This window comes from Zalophus californianus, chromosome 5 (assembly GCF_009762305.2).
Source record: "Zalophus californianus isolate mZalCal1 chromosome 5, mZalCal1.pri.v2, whole genome shotgun sequence".
NCBI classification, from domain to species: Eukaryota; Metazoa; Chordata; class Mammalia; order Carnivora; family Otariidae; genus Zalophus; species Zalophus californianus.
Genome location: NC_045599.1, coordinates 31,985,621 through 32,005,725, shown reverse-complemented (window position 1 = coordinate 32,005,725; position 20,105 = coordinate 31,985,621). Strand labels below are relative to the sequence as shown.

The 20,105-nt window shown below is 47.6% G+C and overlaps 1 protein-coding gene across 3 annotated transcripts in view; it reads right to left on the bottom strand.

The window, feature by feature from the left end:
- Nucleotides 1-287: 287 nt before the first annotated feature.
- Nucleotides 288-20,105, bottom strand: part of CTNNA1 (catenin alpha 1) — a 315,689-nt gene continuing 295,871 nt past the window's right edge. For 2 of the 3 annotated variants that reach the window (XM_027606835.1, XM_027606836.1), the window contains exons 11-18: nt 18,832-18,988; nt 11,092-11,292; nt 10,349-10,500; nt 5,478-5,588; nt 4,194-4,375; nt 3,971-4,076; nt 2,259-2,393; nt 922-1,446 (exon numbers count right to left, since the gene is read on the bottom strand). In XM_027606835.1, coding sequence (XP_027462636.1) covers nt 1,159-1,446; nt 2,259-2,393; nt 3,971-4,076; nt 4,194-4,375; nt 5,478-5,588; nt 10,349-10,500; nt 11,092-11,292; nt 18,832-18,988 — 1,332 coding nt within the window. In that variant the 3' untranslated portion in view covers nt 922-1,158. Of the gene's footprint in view, nt 1,447-2,258; nt 2,394-3,970; nt 4,077-4,193; nt 4,376-5,477; nt 5,589-10,348; nt 10,501-11,091; nt 11,293-18,831; nt 18,989-20,105 lie in introns of all 3 variants that reach the window. The other variant, XM_027606834.1, reaches the window with a different exon arrangement.

Genomic DNA, 20,105 nt, shown 5'->3' with positions numbered 1-20,105 from the left:
CGGAGACATCACGGATGCCTCCAAGGTTCTGACCTGCACTTGAAGCTCCAACAAGGGAGTTCCCGAGGAGGGTGAGGCCCTCCAGCGGGGCGGCGGGGGGCGGCATGCACTTCTCAGCCTGGAGCCACAGAGAGCGTGTGTTTCCGGCTGGGAGATGCTGTCCCTGGGGCAGAGGGACACGGCGAGGGCTCAGGGCACCACAGATGCTGTGGGCAAATCCCAAGAGATGTTTAATGTAAAACCCGACTCCCCTAGAAGGCAAAGAAAATGACCTTGGCCTCTCAGGCTTGGTTTCATAGTGGACTTTATTGGGAAAAGTTAGTGTAAAAAACATTCAAATTCATAAAATTTAAATAAGACAGTAAAATTATACCTTGTAGCTATAGTAATCACAAATAAGGTAAAGTCTAAAATTATTGCCTAAGCAAACACTATTTTGTCAGGCTTCTGTTGCAAAGCCCAAGGCAGGAAATACTGCAATTATTAGAAGTGAGCCCAAGATGAATTTGCATTTAAAGCTGAGGAAAGGGGAAAAAAGCATGTTCTGATTAGGGCATCACAACATTCTAGCCTGAAAAAAGCAACTTTATTAATGACCAGCAGAGTACATTAGTAATTGTAATTTCGTGTCATAAAGAGTAATCAGTTTTCTTCATGATGTATTGTTTTACTGAACCTCGTGTGGTTTGTCCCTCCAAGACCTTTCTGGCACAGCTTCCTAAGATGCCCAGGTAGCTTCCTCGGGAACATCTTTGGTCATGTGACACCAGCCAAACCCCCAGAACCCAGGGCTGGTGGAAGCCACCTCCCTAGCCAAGGTGGACTCCGATGCCCTCCTCTCAGCCCCTAATGCCACACTGAGAACTCGCTCAAGAGTGTCACTAACAAGTTAATGTGGGTTTCTCTTTGGTTATGGAATTATTTTTATTTTTATTTAAGCTTATAAAAAATATAGCTAGAAATGTGTTCCTGAATTCCAAAAGGATTTTTGACCAATCTAAACACAACTATGTCCTTGCCAAATTCACCACCTGGACAGGTTTAAAATCTGCCTATGTCCCTGTGGAATCTAACATCAGTGTTCTACTTAGCAGATACATTTGGGTGAAGAGCAGTGACCGATCTTTAGAAGCCCCAAGGGGTGGGGGCAGGGCAACCCTAGATGCTGTCCATGGCTTTGAACTCGCTGAGGGCCTGCACGGGGTTCACGTGCTTCTTCTGAGATGCCCGTTTAATCTTGGTCTGTGTCTCATCCTGCTTCTCTCTCTTCACCAACGGCTTTTTCTCAGGTGCCTTCATCTTCCACGACACAGCCGGGAGGTTGAGGGAAGCCATGCCCTGAGACTTCTGATATTTGGTGGAGGCCACGTAGGATGCCTTCACCGTCTGCACCACTGCATTCATCAAGTTCTTGGCGGCCTGGATCAGGGACATGGCGCTGTCCACCTGAGAGGCACAGACAGGGCAGTGAGGACCACAGGGGCCTGAGCAGTAGCTCTCCCAATGGCTACTGACCTTATCCAAGAAAGCTGAAAATGCCTGTTTCAGATACTCAGAAGTAAAAGGAGTACCACCAAAAACACAAGGCACCATCACCTCGCCCGTCTGCACCCCTCCACAAATCTTGATTCAGACTCAAAACCTGGAGGAGGATCTGTGAGTGACCGCGGAGCTATAACCACCAGCAGGGACAAGGTGGCGTCCTAGACAGAAACCCACCGCCTTTGTCATGACCTGGGGGGCCATCAGTATGTCCCACATACCACGGAGTTCTCTGAAAGGAAATCCCCTGAGATGAGCAGAAGCTACAGGGAATCCGTGGAGCCCAGCAGGCCAAGCAAGAAATCCGCTCTCCCCACCCAACGTGGTGAGGGGTCCGGACCGTGGCACAGGAAACGGACCAGGGAAGAGATACCACTTGAGCACTCCGTGAAGGGGGGAGAAGGTCTGACAAAGCCTGGCTGTTATCTTTGTAATTTTTGAACAGGTTCGATTCCTCTCTGGGAGAAAAACAACAAGAAAGATAAAACTACTTTCTCCCAGCGCGAGGCCAGCCCGGCAATGGCCCTGGCGTCACCGCGTACCGCGGTTCATCACAGGGCACGGCTGCCGTGCGGCCTGTGCGCGCTGAGGACGGAGGAGAAACCCGTGGTTTTCCCACAGCGCACTTTCCTGGTTTCAGGGCAGGTAAGGAATGTATGCGGACAAGAGGCTACTTCTGTTTTCGAAAATCACTTCTTTTCATGGATAAAACTTACCCCCGAGACGACGAGCTCCCCACCTAGATTCTGCACCTCAGCCTTGACTTTGCTGCAGATGTTGAGCTGGTGGCAGTAGAGGGCGATCCGCTGCAGGTAGGCCAGCAGGTCCTGCTTGCAGGCTGAGTCTGGGCACTGACAGGGGAGCAGCAGTTCAGCACCCAGCGCCCCAGGCCTGGCCCCAACACAGCCAAGCCCCCGGGCTAGCGGGGCACGCCTCAGTGCCGGCGAAGGGCAAGGGAGGGCGGTTACCAGTTACTGGCGGCACTCCAGCCCTAGGCGGCTCTGCTGGGGCCCATGTCCCTCAAGGAGAGAAAAAGCCTCAGCAAGAGCCTGGTTCTGGAGAAAAGGGAGAGTGCTTTGAGCTACATAACAACCATCCAAGTGCTCTTCTGCTCACAGACACTTTACGTGCTCCTAAACATCACATAAAAGGAGCTGTTCACTGCAAAGATGGAGGATGAGTGAGTAAACCGAAGCAAGGAAAAGAACACCCAGGGACTGTGAGGTCTTGACCAGCCTCAGGGAAACTAAGGGCAGCCCCATTCCTGTCCTGTTGCCGAAGCTGAGGGTGGCTTAGGAAGCTCCCCCGCAACAATGAAATAGAGCACCTCTCTCAAGTGTTTACAGCAAACACTTCCCTCCTGTGGGGGCTGGAGTGCACTGAGTGAGGGTGGTCTAAACGGAGGCCTGTAGAGCATGCTGGAGCTTCCGAATGTTGTGCTAAAAAGCTAGTGAAGAACTACAGAGCCACCTCTGATCTGCGCATTAAGGCCGAGTTGGTTGCCATGTGGCGTGGAAGGCGGGACAGGTGAGGAGAGGCCACCGCAGTCTAGGCCTGGGCTCGGGAGGCCTGGCCTGAGCTGGTGGCTGCAGAGAGGAAAAGACTGGATGGTGTCAAGCTAACTGTGGCCAGCAGGTACACCGGGGCTTCATCCTGGATTGCAAAGAGGGGAGTCAAGAATGACTTCTAAATCTTTGGCTTGAGTGGTGAGGAGCCACTGCCAGTTGTCCTGCAGCCTGGATCCTTCAGGGCAAGGAGGGGACTGCGAGGTTGGACCTGCAGAGAAAAACTCTAATGGGCAACAGGGGCTCCGATAATAAATCTTAGAGCATCAGGGGAAATGTACCGTAAACTTGCCAAGAGGTAGGAACCACATTTGTTGAGAGATGCATATGGAAGCAAAGGGGTGAAGGCTGGGTGCTTGAGAACACGCAGCGCAGGGGACAGACGCATCTGTCCCCAGCGGAGCACATCCGCTTTCCAAAGCACTAGCGTGGGACTCCTAATTCTTAGACGAAATACACCCATGAGATGCCCTTCTACCCCTAGTTTCAGTGTGTGAGGATCCAGAGAGGCAGCTCCGGGCTGAACCTGAAGGTATGCAGCAAACGAGGAGAGAACAAGCAGTGGCTCACGGTAGTGGCTGACGAGCTGCCACCCCAGAGGATGGCAGGATACATGCACCTGCTCCAGAGGGGTGCTCTAAGGCAAACTGGGCCTGGCTCCTAAGGCTTGTCAAAAAAAAAGAGGAATTTAGGAAATCCTTACAAATCTCTAATCAGGCAGGCTGACGAGTTAAGCACAAGGTTGGAGATGAGAAGGCTGTGTCCCCAGAAAAAATTACTGTCAACACCTCGGAATGGACCGCACTGGGCTCCTCCAGTCCCGGGATGACCTAAGAAACCCACGTAGCAAGCCTCTCACTCACGTGGTCTGCAATGGTCCGGCCGAGTTTATCCATCCTGGATCCGGCCTCCGCAATCTTCTTGGCAGCACTGATCACGTCCGATGTATTTTTGAGCGGTCCTTTACCTCTGACAAGAGAGAACGGGGAGCGTCGTATGTAGCTGGAGATGGACAGGAAAGGCAGAGGCCTGCAAAGCAGTACAGGGTCGCCCTCTGCGCACGTGGTGGGGGCAGGGGTGGCTCACCGGGTGAAGTCTGTCATCTCCATCATAATCATGCACATCTGCTTGGCCAGCACGATGATGTCATTACCACTGTCATCCCACTTGGACACTTCAGCATCCAGCTTGCTCTTTTCTTCCTGGAAGCTGGCCACCTGTTCTGCAATCTTTGCTTTTTGCTCCTGGGGAAGTTGAGCCATGATCGCCTGGAATCAGAAGCACAGAAAGCTCTTACATAAAGAAAAGATGAAGTTCTCACAGTGCATTAGCCCAGAGTGTTTCTACCAAGCAATCTCTGACATAGGTAGATAATGCTTTAATAGGTTTCATTTCGCCTAAGGGTCCATTTCTTATTTTAAGCAGAGGTTTATAGCAGCCTGAATTTCCGACCCACTTTCAAGAACAAGTTGTAGTATGGAGGAAAACACAGTGTGAGGGATAGAAAGCTAAGCATGGAAGCCTCCAGATCACACCTGTACAGGAACAGAACCTACTTAATTTTTTTGTAAGTTCATCCTCTGCCTGCTGCCGTGGGGAGAGGACGTTAAGAGAAGGGGCTGATGCATGGAACCCTTTCCCTGGTGGGCCTTGACTGGGCATTTCCTGTGGCTTCTACTTTCAGCTACTTGACATGGCATTGAAACTATCAAAGCAGCACCTGGAGGCCTGGTGCCCACCTCAAGGCCCACAGACTCCAAGCCTTGAGCTGCTCCCCACTTGGCTTTCCCAAGTGCTCTTGATGGAGTGGGGCCCAAAGCAATGATGCATTTCGCTGTTCAAAATGATTTCTAAGGAGTGGAAAACGACTCCACAGAAATATTTCTTGGCATGCTCCCAAAAACATAAATGCTATTGATTGAAGATTTAATGACTCAAATGAATGCAATGGCTCTGAATGATTTTCTTGAACGTACCAGTTATTTTTTTTTAACCCATGAATAATTAAATAGCTCATACCCATGGTATCATTGAGATGGGCAAAGACAGCAATCTTTTTCGAATTTCACAATCCTTTTAACAAACATTGCATTGACTGGATGCTAGGGCCTTCCCGGTGCGGGGCTCTGTCATCAACCAAAGCCCCAGGGCACAGCTGAGGCAGAGAGCTTGTTCCTGCCCTGCTCCCAGCCGAGGAGGCATTCTGGAGGAACAGACAACTGGCTAGCATGTGCCACAACTGAGGTTAAACCTCAGTCCTGCTGCCAGAGAAAGAGTGGGAAAATAGTGTTCTCAATATCGAGAGCATTTTCCTAGAAAATAAAAAGCCAAGTTTCCAGAGTCACACAGAAAGTCAAACATGTCCCCTACCCGGGCACTTTGGCCAGCTATCAGCTGATCATCTTCTGTCTGGACGCTTGTCCTACTTCTGACATCGAAGTCCTCTGTCTCGAAGTCAGAGTCATCCAGTTCCTCGGGGGTCTACAACCAACACAGAGATCACAAGTCAGATACAACCCCGGGCCTCTGGGCCCAATGTATGAACACCCAAAATTCTGGATTTTCATGTGCCATGTTCCAAACAGTTCTGGCGAATGAAGTTAAAATCATTCATTATTCGTCTAAGACCCCGCCTCACTGATGCACACAAGGGGTGGCCCATCCAACAAACACCGGGCAAAGGCACCACATCAACACTTCCCAAAGGATCGAGTTTCTTTATGGGGGCTGGAGCTTCAACTTCCACTAGAGTCAAGACTCTCTTTGAAATCATGTACTCCTCTAACACTTGTATCCTAACACAAAGGTGAGGACTATCCTGGGTAGGAAACGCACTGTATTAAGAAGAGAAATATTTTATCCAACATTAAGCAGATTCTCATAACCTTCCCACTTGATGGCAAAAAGAAAATTAATGAATTACGTAATACTGGGCTTTCTCTTAGGATACTGCTTTGAGGAGTACAAACAGGCAATGGATTTTTATGGATTTCCAATGCAAAAAGAATATGGCAGGTGAGGTCTAAGTATGTACCAAAGGCCCTGATTACCAGTCCTAGCTCTGCTTTAATTATGAAATAAAATTCCTATTTTGCACAACCTCCAGCCTCTCATGATTAGCTGCTGACTTGAAACATAATGTTGTCTTCTGGAAGTTATCAGTAACAGGGCAGCAGGCGGAACAGCTGGGGTTGGCTCTTGGCCCAGCTGGCCGGCCTGTGACAGGAGGGCAGTGAGTCGAGTCCCTCATCTGCACCAGGACCTAATCCAAGCCCAGCCCAAGGGCTCTCTGTGAGGCCTCAATGAGAGGACGTGTGAGGAAGCATCTGGCCGGGCCCAGACTATCTTGGGTTTGTACACAGGCAAAGGCCAAGCCTGTCCCTCAATGAGATGAGGTAAGGACAGCGGGGGTCACACCAGCAAGCCACAAGGAACACATGAATGGAAGATCCTTTCGTCTCTCCAACTTGGCAACATGAAACACTACACCATCACTGGCCATTTTAAATCCTAGGGTCACAGGGGCGCCTGGGTGGCTCAGATGGTTAAGCGTCTGCCTTCGGCTCAGGTCATGATCCCGGAGTCCTGGGATCGAGTCCCACATCGGGCTCCCTGCTCCTTGGGAGCCTGCTTCTCCCTCTGCCTCTCTCTCACTCTCTCTCTCTGTGTCTCTCACGAATAAATAAATAAAATCTTTAAAAAAAAAAAAAATCCTAGGGTCACAGACACCTGTGGAGGATTTTTCTCAAAGAAGTGCCTCCTGATAAGAACTCTGCTTCCGTACCACCCTCGCTAGTCCAACAGAGACCCAAGAACTGTTCTTGCCAAGAAAACCCAGTACCTCCCCCTCTCTCGTTCTTGCCGAGTACCTGTGTGCCAAGCACCGCTCTGGGCCCTGGAGGTACAAAATGACTAACACAGCGATGGCCCTGCTAGTACCTATATACAATGGTAAGAACGACAAGAAACAAAATGAAAAAGTGAATTTTATCACATCAGAAAGTGATTAGTGATATAAATCAATAAAGCAGTGAGGGTTATATGGGAGGACCTAAGGGAGGAGTGTTCTAGCAGGATGGGGGTCACCAGCACCAAGGCCCGGAGGCAGGAACTTGCCTGGGGAATTAGATGAGCAAGGAGGCCACAGTAGAGGGACTCAGCTCACTGCTGCAGGTCACAGGTCCACTCCTGTCAACAGGAGCCCCCGGAAAGCAGCAGGTGGTGAGGTCCTAGAAGGCCCGTGGGCCAGTGTAAGGACTGGTGCCCCATATAGCCTGCGGACGGTGTGGAGCAGTGGGTAACATGATCTAACTGAAGCTTAAAAGGATCACTTGGGCTGCTCTGTGGAGAGGGAGACTGCAGGCATCAAGGGACGAGAACAGGGAGGCGGCTGCATGAATCCAGGTGAGAGATGTCAGCGGCCTGGTCTAGAGTGGGAACAGTGTTCAGATGTGCTCTGTACTGTGAAGGTAGATCTGACAGGATTTGCTGATAGATCAGATGTGGGGCAGGAGACCAAAAGAGGAAGCAAGAGTGAATGTGAGGTTTGGGCCCGAGCAAGTGGAAGGTAGGTTGCCGCAGCAACTAACCCTTAAGACCGGGTGGCACAGGGTGGGGGTAAAAGATCAGGAGGTGCCTGTTAGATAATCGAGCAGCAAGAGGGAACAGGTGTGTGTAGAACTCAGGAGAGTCACCCTCATGTCTTATCCACCAAGGGAATGAGGACAGTCAGAGGAGAGTTCGAGAACTTTGCTACCAGGCGTGCCACTGGTCAGAAGCTGAAGAGATGAGGACACAGCAAAGCAGACCAAGAAGGAGGGGGACACCAAGAGGTTTTCCTGAAGAGGGGAGAAATGCTGTCATGCAATATGCTTGGGGAGAGGTGCCGGAGGAAGGAGGAAGGGGACAGTCTTCGGAGCACTGGGACATCCATGGAGGGGAAAGCGGAGTCTCCGCACACAGGGCAGGCCGGACATCCAGACCACCTCCACACCACAGAGAAAGAGCAGCAGGCCACGTGGGAAGCGAGCAGGAAGGTCCAAAACCTCCCTAGGTGCTAAGTTGGGGGGGCAATGCTGGCCGGTTCCAGGACCCCCCAAGAGGCGGCTGCCAGCACTCTGCCAGGCTCAGCCGACGGTGAATTCCACGAGGACGGGACTGTGCGAGGCAACATAAGGAAGTGAAATGGGGCAAAGGAGAGTCTATGGACTAACGAGGAGAGACGCAAAGCTAGAAAAGGAGTGAAGCAAAGACCAGAGAGGCCGAGTGAGGGTGATGAGAGAGGAAGACTCGGGGTTGTCACAGTCCTGGGGAGCAGGAGCTGCCGAAAGGGACACGACAAGAACTACATGTGACCACGAAGGGAGGCTGAGGTGGAGGAGGACGGGACCGCAAGCAGCTCAGAGTTCCTGGGGTCGGAAGGATTCTTGAATTAGAAACAGCAACGGAGCTCAAGTGGGCTGCCGTAAGCGAGGGCCTGCCGCCCGGCTGCTTTGCAGGCCCTCCACCGCGCCCTGGCTCCAGTGCTCCTGGCGGCCCACGCCTCTGCCGCCCAAGGCCACATCCCCGCGTCCCAGCACAGCTCCTGCATGGCCCAGCCCTGTGCGGGGCACACGACCTACAGTACAGCTCATTGATACCACCGGGACCTCTGTTTTTAAGAGAAGGGGAGAGAGATAAGGGAAGCTGCCTACACTCCGGGAGCTGGAAGGGGCCCGAGAAGCCTGCCTGCTCCCAGGACCTGCTTTCCCCCAACAGCACTTGAGGATCTGCACGCATTTCCTCACATGTCTGCAGTATCCACGCACTTAAACCCCTCAAAACGTTAACTTCAGACACCAATGACTCCCCTTTATCATTGAGGTTCCTTTTATTCTATTTCTAGGTATCTGTCAGTGTGGAAAAGTCTGGAAAAATAGGGCTGTGTTCCTTACCAGTGGTTGGTGGGACTGATCCCTTCACACCACTGAGATATGGCTTCTGGGTTTAACCCATCATTCAGCCAGGCCAGGTTTCTTCTTGGGGCACAGGTATGAAGGGATGGAGAAAGCAAAACAACCCCCTGCCCCCCCTGCCCCCGACGCGTCCCGGGGACCAGGAGGCGGCAGCAACAGCCAGCAGCCGGCCGGGCGATCCAGCAACACCTGGCTGTCCTCCTCAGCCCCAGGGAGGAGCAGTGGCGGTCTTGCCCAAGCGTTTCTATACTGCGTACGAAATGGCTCCAGCCTCACTCAACTGCCTTAGAAAAGGCCTCTGTTTCCAGCTGACTATCTGGCTGGGTTCTGCAGGGTGCCAAGCTGAGAAGATAAAACGTGGGACAGGATCCCTGCCTACCTTGAGAGGCTCGACTAGCAAATCATGAAAGTAAACGAAAGCCCCCTGAGCCTACTGGCCGGGCAGCCCAGCCCAGCTGCTACCTGGGCAGCGGGCAGGCAGGCCCCGCAGGGCAACCACGGCTCTGCAGCGAGAGTAGGGCCTGGCCCAGGCTTGCAGGGGCCCCCGGGGGACCTGGGTAGAGGGACGCACACTCCCTGCTCTCAGCTTCCAGAGCAATGGGCTCATCCTCAGCACAGCATGTGAGAGATGAAACGCTAGGGAAAGACAGCTGTGAGACCGGGTCCCAGCACCCTGCGCTGTATTACAGAGGGGTTAGTAGTTTCTCAAAACCCCTGTGTTTACACCAACAAGGCGGGGTTCTGGCCTTCCCCTCACCTGGTAAGAACTGCTGTGTTCTCAGAGGAAATGGGTCCTGTGGGGCCCAGGGCAGGCGGCACCTCTGGGGAGCGTCAGCAGTGGCTACCACAGGCACTCATCCTCCCCGCGAATGCCCTGAGGCCCCCGGAGCCTCCTGCCTCCCTGCCACTCATTCACGGAGAGCGGGGTTCTATGTGAAGGACAACTTCAACCTGCGTTAAGGAAATACTCAACCGAAGAGCCTTCGCTCTGTGTAGTTTCCCTCTAACTTACCAGAAGCCTCCTATCTGTGGGGACTGTATGCCTGAAACTACATCCTCAAAGGCAACTCACACTAGAGCTCCCCTTCTTGGCCCAAGTTTAGGCTCTAACTTGTGACTAAAAGTCATTTAGACAGCATAATTAAATATATCTCATTCTAACAGCTTTTAGATTCGTGGTTTTAATATACCACCACCGCATCTGCTGAGCTCCAGAATGATGCACTGTTCGAGTTTAGCGAACAATAAGCAAGAAGCTGTTACAACGTCTGAAACGCAGTTACTCACCCTTATCATCAACACCGCTTTCCTGATGTCCCGGATGCCATCGTACACCAGGCGAGAGGCATCGATAAACTCATTCTCATCCATGGGCTGGGCGGGGTCTGAGCTGAGGGCTTCCACGGCTGCCTCCACTTGCTCCGTAAAACGCGGCATGACTGTGGAGAAAGAGGCAGGGCAGACCCTGCTGGCCTGGCAGACATCGTTCTACCACCAGCCCTCCCTAAATCCCTAAGGGAGACACGAGGCGGCCAGGTGTATGATGAAGAGCCTCGGCCTCCACCTATATGAGAAGTAGTTACGGTTGAAATAAATTAAATGCCATATTTTACCAAGACTCACATCATCTTTGTCTCTTTGACCAGATTTTGCAGTATCAGATTTGGATGGGTGAGCCACTGAAGTGAGATAAACTGGAGGTCCTGCTTAAGAACAGGAACCGCCCCCCCCCCCCGCTTAATTTAGTATTTATTCACTAACAAGAAACTCAACTCAGAAGGTCATCTTAAATAGTATGTTCAGAACTATTCCCATCATTAGCTGTGGGACACGTGAAAGACAGGTGAAAACACTTAATTTGGCAGATCAACTTCTCAAGGTCTGATGTTCGACCCAGACATGTCGTGTGAAGACCTGAGCTGCATCCTGATCTCGCCCTTCCAAACCACAGGGCCTGGACTTGCAGGGCGGCCAGCCCACCCAGGCCATCTACACGTGGGGAGCACCGTAAAGGGAGGGAGTCCCCGAACCTGTGTTGGAGAGCAGCTTTGTGGCTTCCAGCACCTTCTCTGTGTAGACCCCTGGCTCATAGTTGTCCATCTCTGAGGTGACTACATGAATGACCCGAGCAGCCCGGCCTCGAATCGCACCAGCTGTGCGGTCCAGCCCATCCACATCTTTCTCTTGGAGAGCAATGACGCATTTGTTCACATCTTCCAAAATGTGATTCTCTGAAGAACAAACAAAAAGCTGAATGAGGGAGAAGGCATTCCACTAGAAGGGACAACTGCAGGCTGGCATCTGTCGCTCACTAAGTGCTCATTGAGTGCCAAAGCTCCCCGTGTATCATTTCACTGAAGAGACTAGACTCACCGCTGGATTAACTGTCCCACAGAAATTCAACCTGTAATCACCTCCAAGGATAACAATCTTCAATTCCAGGTTTATAGAAAGCGGGAGAGATCAATTGAGATCTTTAAGGCACAATTGTTCTGTAAGCCAGACAGAAAATTCAGATCACAGAAACCTTAATAACTTTTTTCTTTAAATAATCCCACTGACCTTATGTCCAAAACAAAGTCTAAAATAGAAGAAAGGGTTCACTAGAAGTCTCTATACTTCCAGTCCCTTGACCCTCCCTCCAGTAGATGCCAATGGTATTCGGACAATTTGCCAAGAAGCCAGGACAGCCCTGGGATAGAAGGTGCTGGAAAGCAGAATGAAGCCTCCTCTGGAGGTCACTGAGGGAGCCCACCTGAGGCAAAACATTTAGTGATCCTCTCAGAGGTGCCTGTAGAACTGCTCTGGTATTTGCAAAAACCCTTGAATTATGTTAAGCTGACAGGTGGCTCCTCCTAGTTTTTGAACTGGATTTGGAGGACCCACCAAAACTATTTTTCCTCAAAGCAAAATGCTTGACACTGGATTCTAGGAACCCCAGAGTAAGGAGTTAGCTGCAGCTTCATCTATAATAACAGCAAAGTGGAACCAAAATGTCCAAGAGCAGAGCAGGTATAAAATATGGGTACTATATAGCCATGAAAATGGATGATGTTAATCTGAAACAGCCGAGCCAGAATGGTAAAGGGAATGTTCTCATCCAGAAATGCAGAGACCACCAGCAGACAGCCCAAATGACAGGGCTACTCAGACTCTGTGGGGTGGGTGGGAGAGTGACATAAAGGAAAGACCCCGTGTCATCATTTGACCAATGCCTTCCTGCTCAGAAAGGAGCTTTCTTCAAGACATTTAAGGACTTGTAGAAGACATGTTCACTCGCTTAAGCCAAAAGAACACCTGGTACAATAGTGAAAGATCAAAGGTCCTAGTTTTTCTGGAAGAGCTAGAACAACCAGGGTAAACGTAATCTGTTTAAGAAACATATCTGGTCATCTGATGCATTGACATATCATTATTCTGGACTGCCTCCTGATTTAACCCACTTCCAAAAGCCATTCCCCTTCCCCTCATAGCATCTGCTAACATACTCAGTCAAGTTCTACGTGACAGTGTCTAGAAGGTAAAGAACAGTAAGCTTGACCTCTTTAGATACTCCCAATAAGAGAGTGGTCATGGTGCTATTTCCTTTCATGTCAAAGGGAGCCAGACGCAAGTGGTACTTAGTGTATCTACCAAAGAAGAGAGCACCACAGTGCCTTGCCTTTGGGCTTCAGGTTCCCCTGTAGACCCCAAAGAGAAACCACAGCCCTCCTCTTTTTAGTTCCCAAGAGACTGCAGGCAAAATGGAGTAAGATGAAAAAAAAGAATCACAATGAGGAAGTAAAAACACATTTCCTGTAAAATTAAACACACTCTGACCATGTGATCAGGAGTCACACTCCTTGGTATTTATTCAAAGGAAGCTAAAAACTTATATCCACAGAAAAACCAGCATATGAATGTTTAGGACAGCTTTGTTCATAACTGCCAAACCACTGAAAGCAAACAAGATGTACTTCAGTGGATGAATGGAAAAAATGAAGTAAATCCAGACCATGGGATATTATTCAGCACTTACAAGATATGACCTATGAAGCCACAAAAAGACATGGAGAAACCTTCACTGCGTATTATTAAATGAAAAAAGCCAATCTGAAAGGCTACACACTCTATGATTCCAACCAAATGACATCCTGGAAAAGGCAACAAAACTATGGAGACAATAAAAAATATCAGGAGCTGGAGGTGAGGAGGGAAGAACAGGAAGAGCATAGGGATTTTTTAGGGCAGTGAATATTGTATGTGGCACTATAATGATGGATACATTTGTCCAAACTCATGGAAGGTACACCAACCAAGAGTGAACAGTAATGTACATGATGGACTTTGGGTGATAATGTAGTACAGGTTCATCAACTGTAACAAATGTGCCACCGCAATGGGGGATGCTGATGATGGGGGAGGCTGTGCGTGTGTGCGGTTACACAGAGATAGAAAATCTCTGTACCCTCCTCTTAATTTTGCTGTGAACTTTTCTTTCTTTAAATAAATTATTTCCAGTGAAAGCCAAAATACAGTATGAATTCCTATTACAGAAGGGAAAAATGAATTACCACTATAGCTAAGAAGACCCTAATTCAAAAATTAGAGGGGACTTGCTAGGGTTTCCATCATCGTACTATTAACAGAGAAAATGTATTAAACTTTTTACATAAACAAATTTTAGGGAGGATATGTGAACCAATCGTTAAGAATAAACGGGTGGGGAGCCCATCGGAAGCATCTTTTATATATAAACTCTCTATATAGTTAATGTAAACTGAACAGACTGGTATTGAGCCTGCACACCATACTGTGGGGAAGAACTGCTGCTTTTGCTAAACCTAACATATTTTACATTTGTATTTCATATCACCAAGGAAAGGAAAATAAAAGAAAAGGAAGGAAAAAGTATTGCCAACTAAACCACGGCCAATGTTTCCTTATATCATTGATTTTAAAATTCATCCTCGTTTCAGGGTTGTTAATACAGGGGAGGAAACACATCTTCGAATCCATGAAGCATGGCATTCTTTTTTGTTCATTAGACAAAGTAGCCCAAACTTCCACCAAGGATTTGTTAACCTTCATCTAGACACCTATGTTTTTAAAAATCAATTTTGACTTTCTTGAATTCACACTGGCTTTCTTCCAGTGAACCTAAACCAGGGAAGGGCTTGCCATGCTTTAGCAACAAAGGAAGCCTTCTATTTCGGGAAGCTGACTAAAGTAATAGTCTCTACTGTCCCTGAACAGCTGTCTCTAGGAAAGCCCCATGCAGCTGAGGCCACCACATACCCAGGACATAAGCACCAACTCTGCTGGCTACACTTTAACCCTAAAGCAGAAATGAGTTTCCACTGGACATGTACAAACAAGGGAGGGTTGGAGGTACCTAAGCTAACCTAAACCATAAATTATGTTAGCTTTAACTGAATCACCAAGGAAACTCAGCATGGGTCCATTATGAGTAGACACACCAATCTGTATCCCATTAAGCACTCTGACTGTTCAACATTAGAAGTTCCTCTGAGAGGAAAAAAAGTCACATACACAACAATCTAACAAGGGGTCGTATTATGGACACTATTATATGATTTTCATTTGAAAACCATTCTAGGCCTGCCTCCACCCCTCTACCTCCTTCTTTTTGATGACTGCAAAGTACCCTACTGAACAGATGCAGGGGCCATAATTTACGTGTCTAGTCTTCTCTTAGGTATTTTAGTTGACATGAACATCCTTGTACAGGTATTTTGGCAAACATGTGGGTACATATCCCTAGGGGAAATTTCTAGCAATAGGATTACTAAGTCGAAAGGGATAGTTTAACATAGATGTGTGGTGCCTGATTGCCCTCTAGGCACCAAGCCAACTGGCATTCTCCAAAAAGCCTGCATGAACTCCTAACTTCAATCCATGATGAGTAACAGGACCCATTCTGTGTACCCTTTGCTCTGGCTATCCTTACTGGTGTAAACTTTTGCAGACAAAGGAGATGATAATATTAATACTTCATATACAGGGGCACCTGGGTAGCTCATTTGGTGAAGCCTCCAACTCTTGGTTTTGGCTCACGTCATGATTTTAGGGCAATGGGATCGAGCCACATGTCGGGCTTCACTCTGTGGAGTCTGGGATTCTCTCCCTCTGCCCCTCCCCACACTCATGCATGCATGCACACGCTCTCTAAAATAAAAAAAATCTTTTAAAAAACACCATTAATTAATGAGGAAACCAGAGCACTCAAGTATTAACTGAACTGTCCAAGGTCACATAGCTAGTGGGCATGGGAGTCACAAATCACACCCAACTTCACCATGACCTTATCTGTAGTTTCACAGGTTTTTTGCTCTTAAACACACAAAAAAACAAAAAATTAAGTATAACAATCCTATTATTTAACGGCCTTCCATTAAAAAAAATAGTAATAATTGCCTTCAATCAGACCAAATTCTTTGGGCACACTGACACTTAGTGAAGAAGTACAAATTACCACTCTTAGTATGCCCTATAGTATCTAATGCACTATACTATTTGTTTCCAAGAGCGTTTGGATAAGGTAAAGAAATGTAATAAACCCAATTAGAACCACTCTAACCAAACACTTGAATAAAAAAAAAAAAACTAAAACTTCTACATGTAAGCAGAATAAATACATAAGACAGTAAATTGCATTTCCATGGAAAACGTTTATCAAATACAATTCAAATGGAATTCAAACAGTCTTTATCACTTTGATAAATTTCAAACTCCTGTCCTTAAGGGATCAGTCAATATAAATATACTTGGGGTTTGCTGAATGAGCTCTACCATCTTAACCATCTCCAATATTTACAAGGCACATTCTGAATACAACTTGGTGAAAAGGAGCCCCCACTCCCCCTTCCCTGGGGGTGGGGGCATACATGACATCTATTTTCAAGTGCTACCGTCTCGTACTTGATATGCAGGGACCCAAGTTTCCACTGCCCTGCAGCCCCATGAAATGCTTGGTAGCTTTACCAGATTATACACAAAATGACCATTACTTCTTGAGCCACCAATTTAGGTATGACTTGTGGCAAGTATGGGGGAGCACTGGGAACCCAAGGGACTGAATATGCAGGAAAATAGAGAGAAAGCAGTCCTATCCCCTAAGTAACTTACCCGTGGAGGGGTTCTTGGCTAGCGGACAGGCTACAGCGAACCTCTAGGCGCCATCGAGTCCAAGGACTCGATGGTATAAAATCACTAGTGGAAATATTCTACAAAACCTATCACACTGCCAGAGGTACCAGAATACAGTACAAAATGGGACACAACCACCACTCCAGGGAGTCAAGCAGCTTCCTCATCTGCATTTAGCGAAGATTTATGATGCCAGAAGCCAAGCCAAAGCCAGCCCCCTTATTCAAGAACATGCCGCCCTAACAGGACTACTGAAGCACCGTGCGCCACAGGGCAAGGGGAAACTGGCAAAGGGGCACGTCGGGATGAGGACAAGACGTGCCTTCTTGTCTAAAGACTGCCCACGAATGCTGCAGACTGACACCTGCTCTCCAGTCCATGGGGCACAACTAGACGCCGCGAACCGCACCAAGGCTAAGGACTGGACACGAGGGGGCCAGCCCAGTCAAACGGGGGCTCCTTGTGATGAGAGCCAGTCACCTCCCTAGCAAGACTGCGTCCGGTCAGAAGACATCTCTAGTCGCCCCACATAAAAAAGACTAAAGCTATCACGGGTGGGGCGGGTGTGTGAGAATACAAAGGAGTGTGAATGCTAAAAACTAACTCGTCAATGGAGGAGAACTCTGCCCAGGCATCTGCTTCTCTCCTTCATCCCATGTCCCTATAAAGCACACCATAAGAGAATCCGAAGAATTATGAGTAACAGCCTGGCCCTGTAAATCTTTTAATTGCTTGACTCTGCTAAGCAAGCCTGTGACAAAACCTTAAGAGAAATATACCGGGGTAGACCTCTAAAACTCAGATACTCTGAAAACACCACCACTTTCTGACTTAGAGAATTGTTCTGTTTTTATTTTCTAAATAGAAACTGTCTAAACTCCTTTCCATCAAGTCAACCGTTATATTTTCCCACATTTGCATAAAAATTGAACATACTCACCAGATAAAAGTGTATCTGTTAAAGAATTTGATTTCTCTTTACCATGCTTCTGTTTTATATCATATTACCCTAAAGATACTGCCTGGATCCCACTAAATGCTACTGCAGAATCCTTTTTGTTCTCCAATTTGAAGAATGTTGCATGAGGGACATTTGATTCTATTACATTTTATTTTGCTGTAAGAAGGACTGAAAATCCCTTGAGACCAAGCCTGAGCTATATACCCAACCTAATCATGAGAAGAAAGTTTAGGAATGTAGGATCTATCACCAGAGGGGGGCTTTACATTTAGATTTCAGAATTTGTTGTTTGCTTAAAAGTGTGCTGTGAAGGTGGAATGTTTTTCTCTAAACCGAAGAAAAAGAATAATTCAGTACTTCATTGGGAAAAACAACAGAAGGCCAAGATTTCCCAAAAAAGCCATTGCTGCATTTTTGGCACCTGCAAAGATGTGCTTGCAAATGGGTTTTTTGTTTTAAAGTACCAGCACCTGCAATTTGGCAGCCCTACAGCAGTGTGGTTTATCCCCCCTTTTGTAGTTTACGGATTGCCCGCTCCCTACTCTCTCACGTACAGCCAAAGCTACCAGTCCCAAGGAGAACCGACAGAGAGAGGACGACATTGGTATGCAGAACACACTGTCACCTTAGATATAGGTCACTGCTGGAGGACTGTGCTGTGCATGTACTTAAGCCCCGCTTCTCTTTCAAGCCCCATTGACACTCACATCTCCCACGTTGCAGCCTGTGGTTCCCTGGGGTGACAGGTAGTTTTAGCCCTAAAGTACCCAGCCACTGACTCTGCCCAAAGCCACTGGCCTCAGGAAGCCTGGCACCTCCAGAGAGCAAGCAGTGCAGCTAAGGGCAGCAGAAGCCCTGTTAAATGAAGAATGCATTTATACTTACTTGACTTGAAGGAGATGGATTGAAATTTATCTCTGCGTGATAAACAGTGAATTGCAGTTGACAGACATTTTCTATATGAATGCAATTTACTATGTCATTACCAGTTTATGTTTATATAATGAAATCAACTGTTTTTGTGAGGTGAATTACCCAGATTTATTTTTTGCAAGTTCATAATTAAATGGCACTTAAATATTTCCTCTCTGTTTTCTATCTGTGCATCATGCAGACAGAGTCTTTCAAAAAGTAGGCAGTTAAACTATGATCATTTCTGAGGGAGAAAGGAAGCAGCTTTCCAAGAAGGGGTAAAAATTATTTCCAAAAAGGAATTAAAGGTGATGGTGCTGGGAATCTCTTAAGTTTCACAGGCTCATCACAACCAACCACAGCCTCTCCCAGGACCCAGGTCAATGTTTTTTTCTAAATACAACAGCAGCAACAGGGGTGGGTCGTTATGGTGCTGAACAGGTCACAGTTGCAAAATCTCACTCTATACAAATGGAGGAAAACTGCCAGCCAGCTTTCTAATTCCTGCTTCTAAGATCAAGACCAGCCCCACCACAAGGCAAACAACTCCAACCCCACCTCCCACTGCTGAGGAGTCCGTGACAGTTGTTGTGAGTTGCTGTTTTTTAATTAAAACGAAAACCAGCACAGTATTACTGCTAGAATAATTTACCTGCCCAGACTTGGGGGCGTTTTGATTGTCCATTATTGTGTCTTAGGTGGAATTATGCACATTCTCACATGCTTCCCTGGGGAACCAGCTCATTACCTGAGACAGCCAAGAAGTCATCAATGGAGGTAATGTCATCGACAGCATCTGTGAGAACACGGACTTGTTTTTCCCACTGTTCTTTAAAAAGATCCATGTTCTCTTGGGCCAGTTTACTCTGGGGTTTTGCTGCTAAAGCCAATGCAGCATTGATAACCTGCAAAGATATTGAAGTTCCTTGTTTACTCTTTCAGCGTCATGAAAATAAAGTATGTGGGCCACTCTGGTCAGTGCAGCGGCTGCGGCTTTGTCTCACACACATCTCACCAGGGCCCGCGATACCACATGCCCACCACAACACTCACAAAGGCGGAGGAGAGAAGCGTTAGACAACAGGCTGTATATGTGAGTGTGACAGAAACACACTGGAAATACAGATATGCAGTGAAACAAAACTCTCTCTAATCTTTCCACTCTGTGACAGCAACTCTTTAAAATTTTTGACATTATATTCCAGGCTTCCCACTCCCCCACATACACGCGCGCGTACATAAGTACACATGTCAAGAAATACATAACACAATCTTGTTTCTTCTTTTAAGTACGTCTCCATATCATTAAATATATGTTAAAAACATTAACTGTTTCAAACTGAGGGTTGCTGGAGTGGTGGGGTGGGAGGGCTGGGGTGGCTGGGTGATAGACATTGGGGAGGGCATGTGCTATGGTGAGCACTGTGAATTGTGTAAGACTTTTGTCACAGACCTGTACCCCTGAAACAAACAATACATATGTTAAAAAAAAAAAAGTAGGAAGGGAAAAAAGAAGGTAGTAAAAGGGAAAAATGAAGGGGGGAAATCGGAGGAAGAGACGAACCATGAGAGACGATGGACTCTCTGAGAAACAAACTGAGGGTTTTAGAGGGGAGGGTGTGGGGGGATGGGTGAGCCTGGTGATGGGTATTAAAGAGGGCACATTCTGCATGGAGCACTGGGCATTATACGCAAACAATGAATCATGGAACACTACATCAAAAACTAATGATGTAATGTATGGTGATTAACATAATAAAATAAAACTTTAAAAAACCACATTAACTGTTTCTTATTCCATCCTATGGATGTACTCATTATTTTCCTATTATATGATTTCTAGGTTCATTCCAGTTATCCACCATTCTTAATTATCTTGTGATGAACATCTGGTATTTCAGGTTCTGCACAGGAAGTGTAAAATTTATTAAGTAATTTGTAGGCGCGCCTGGGTGGCTCAGTCAGTTAAGCGTCCGACTCTTGATTTCCGCTCAGGTCATGATCTTGGGGTTGTGACAGCAA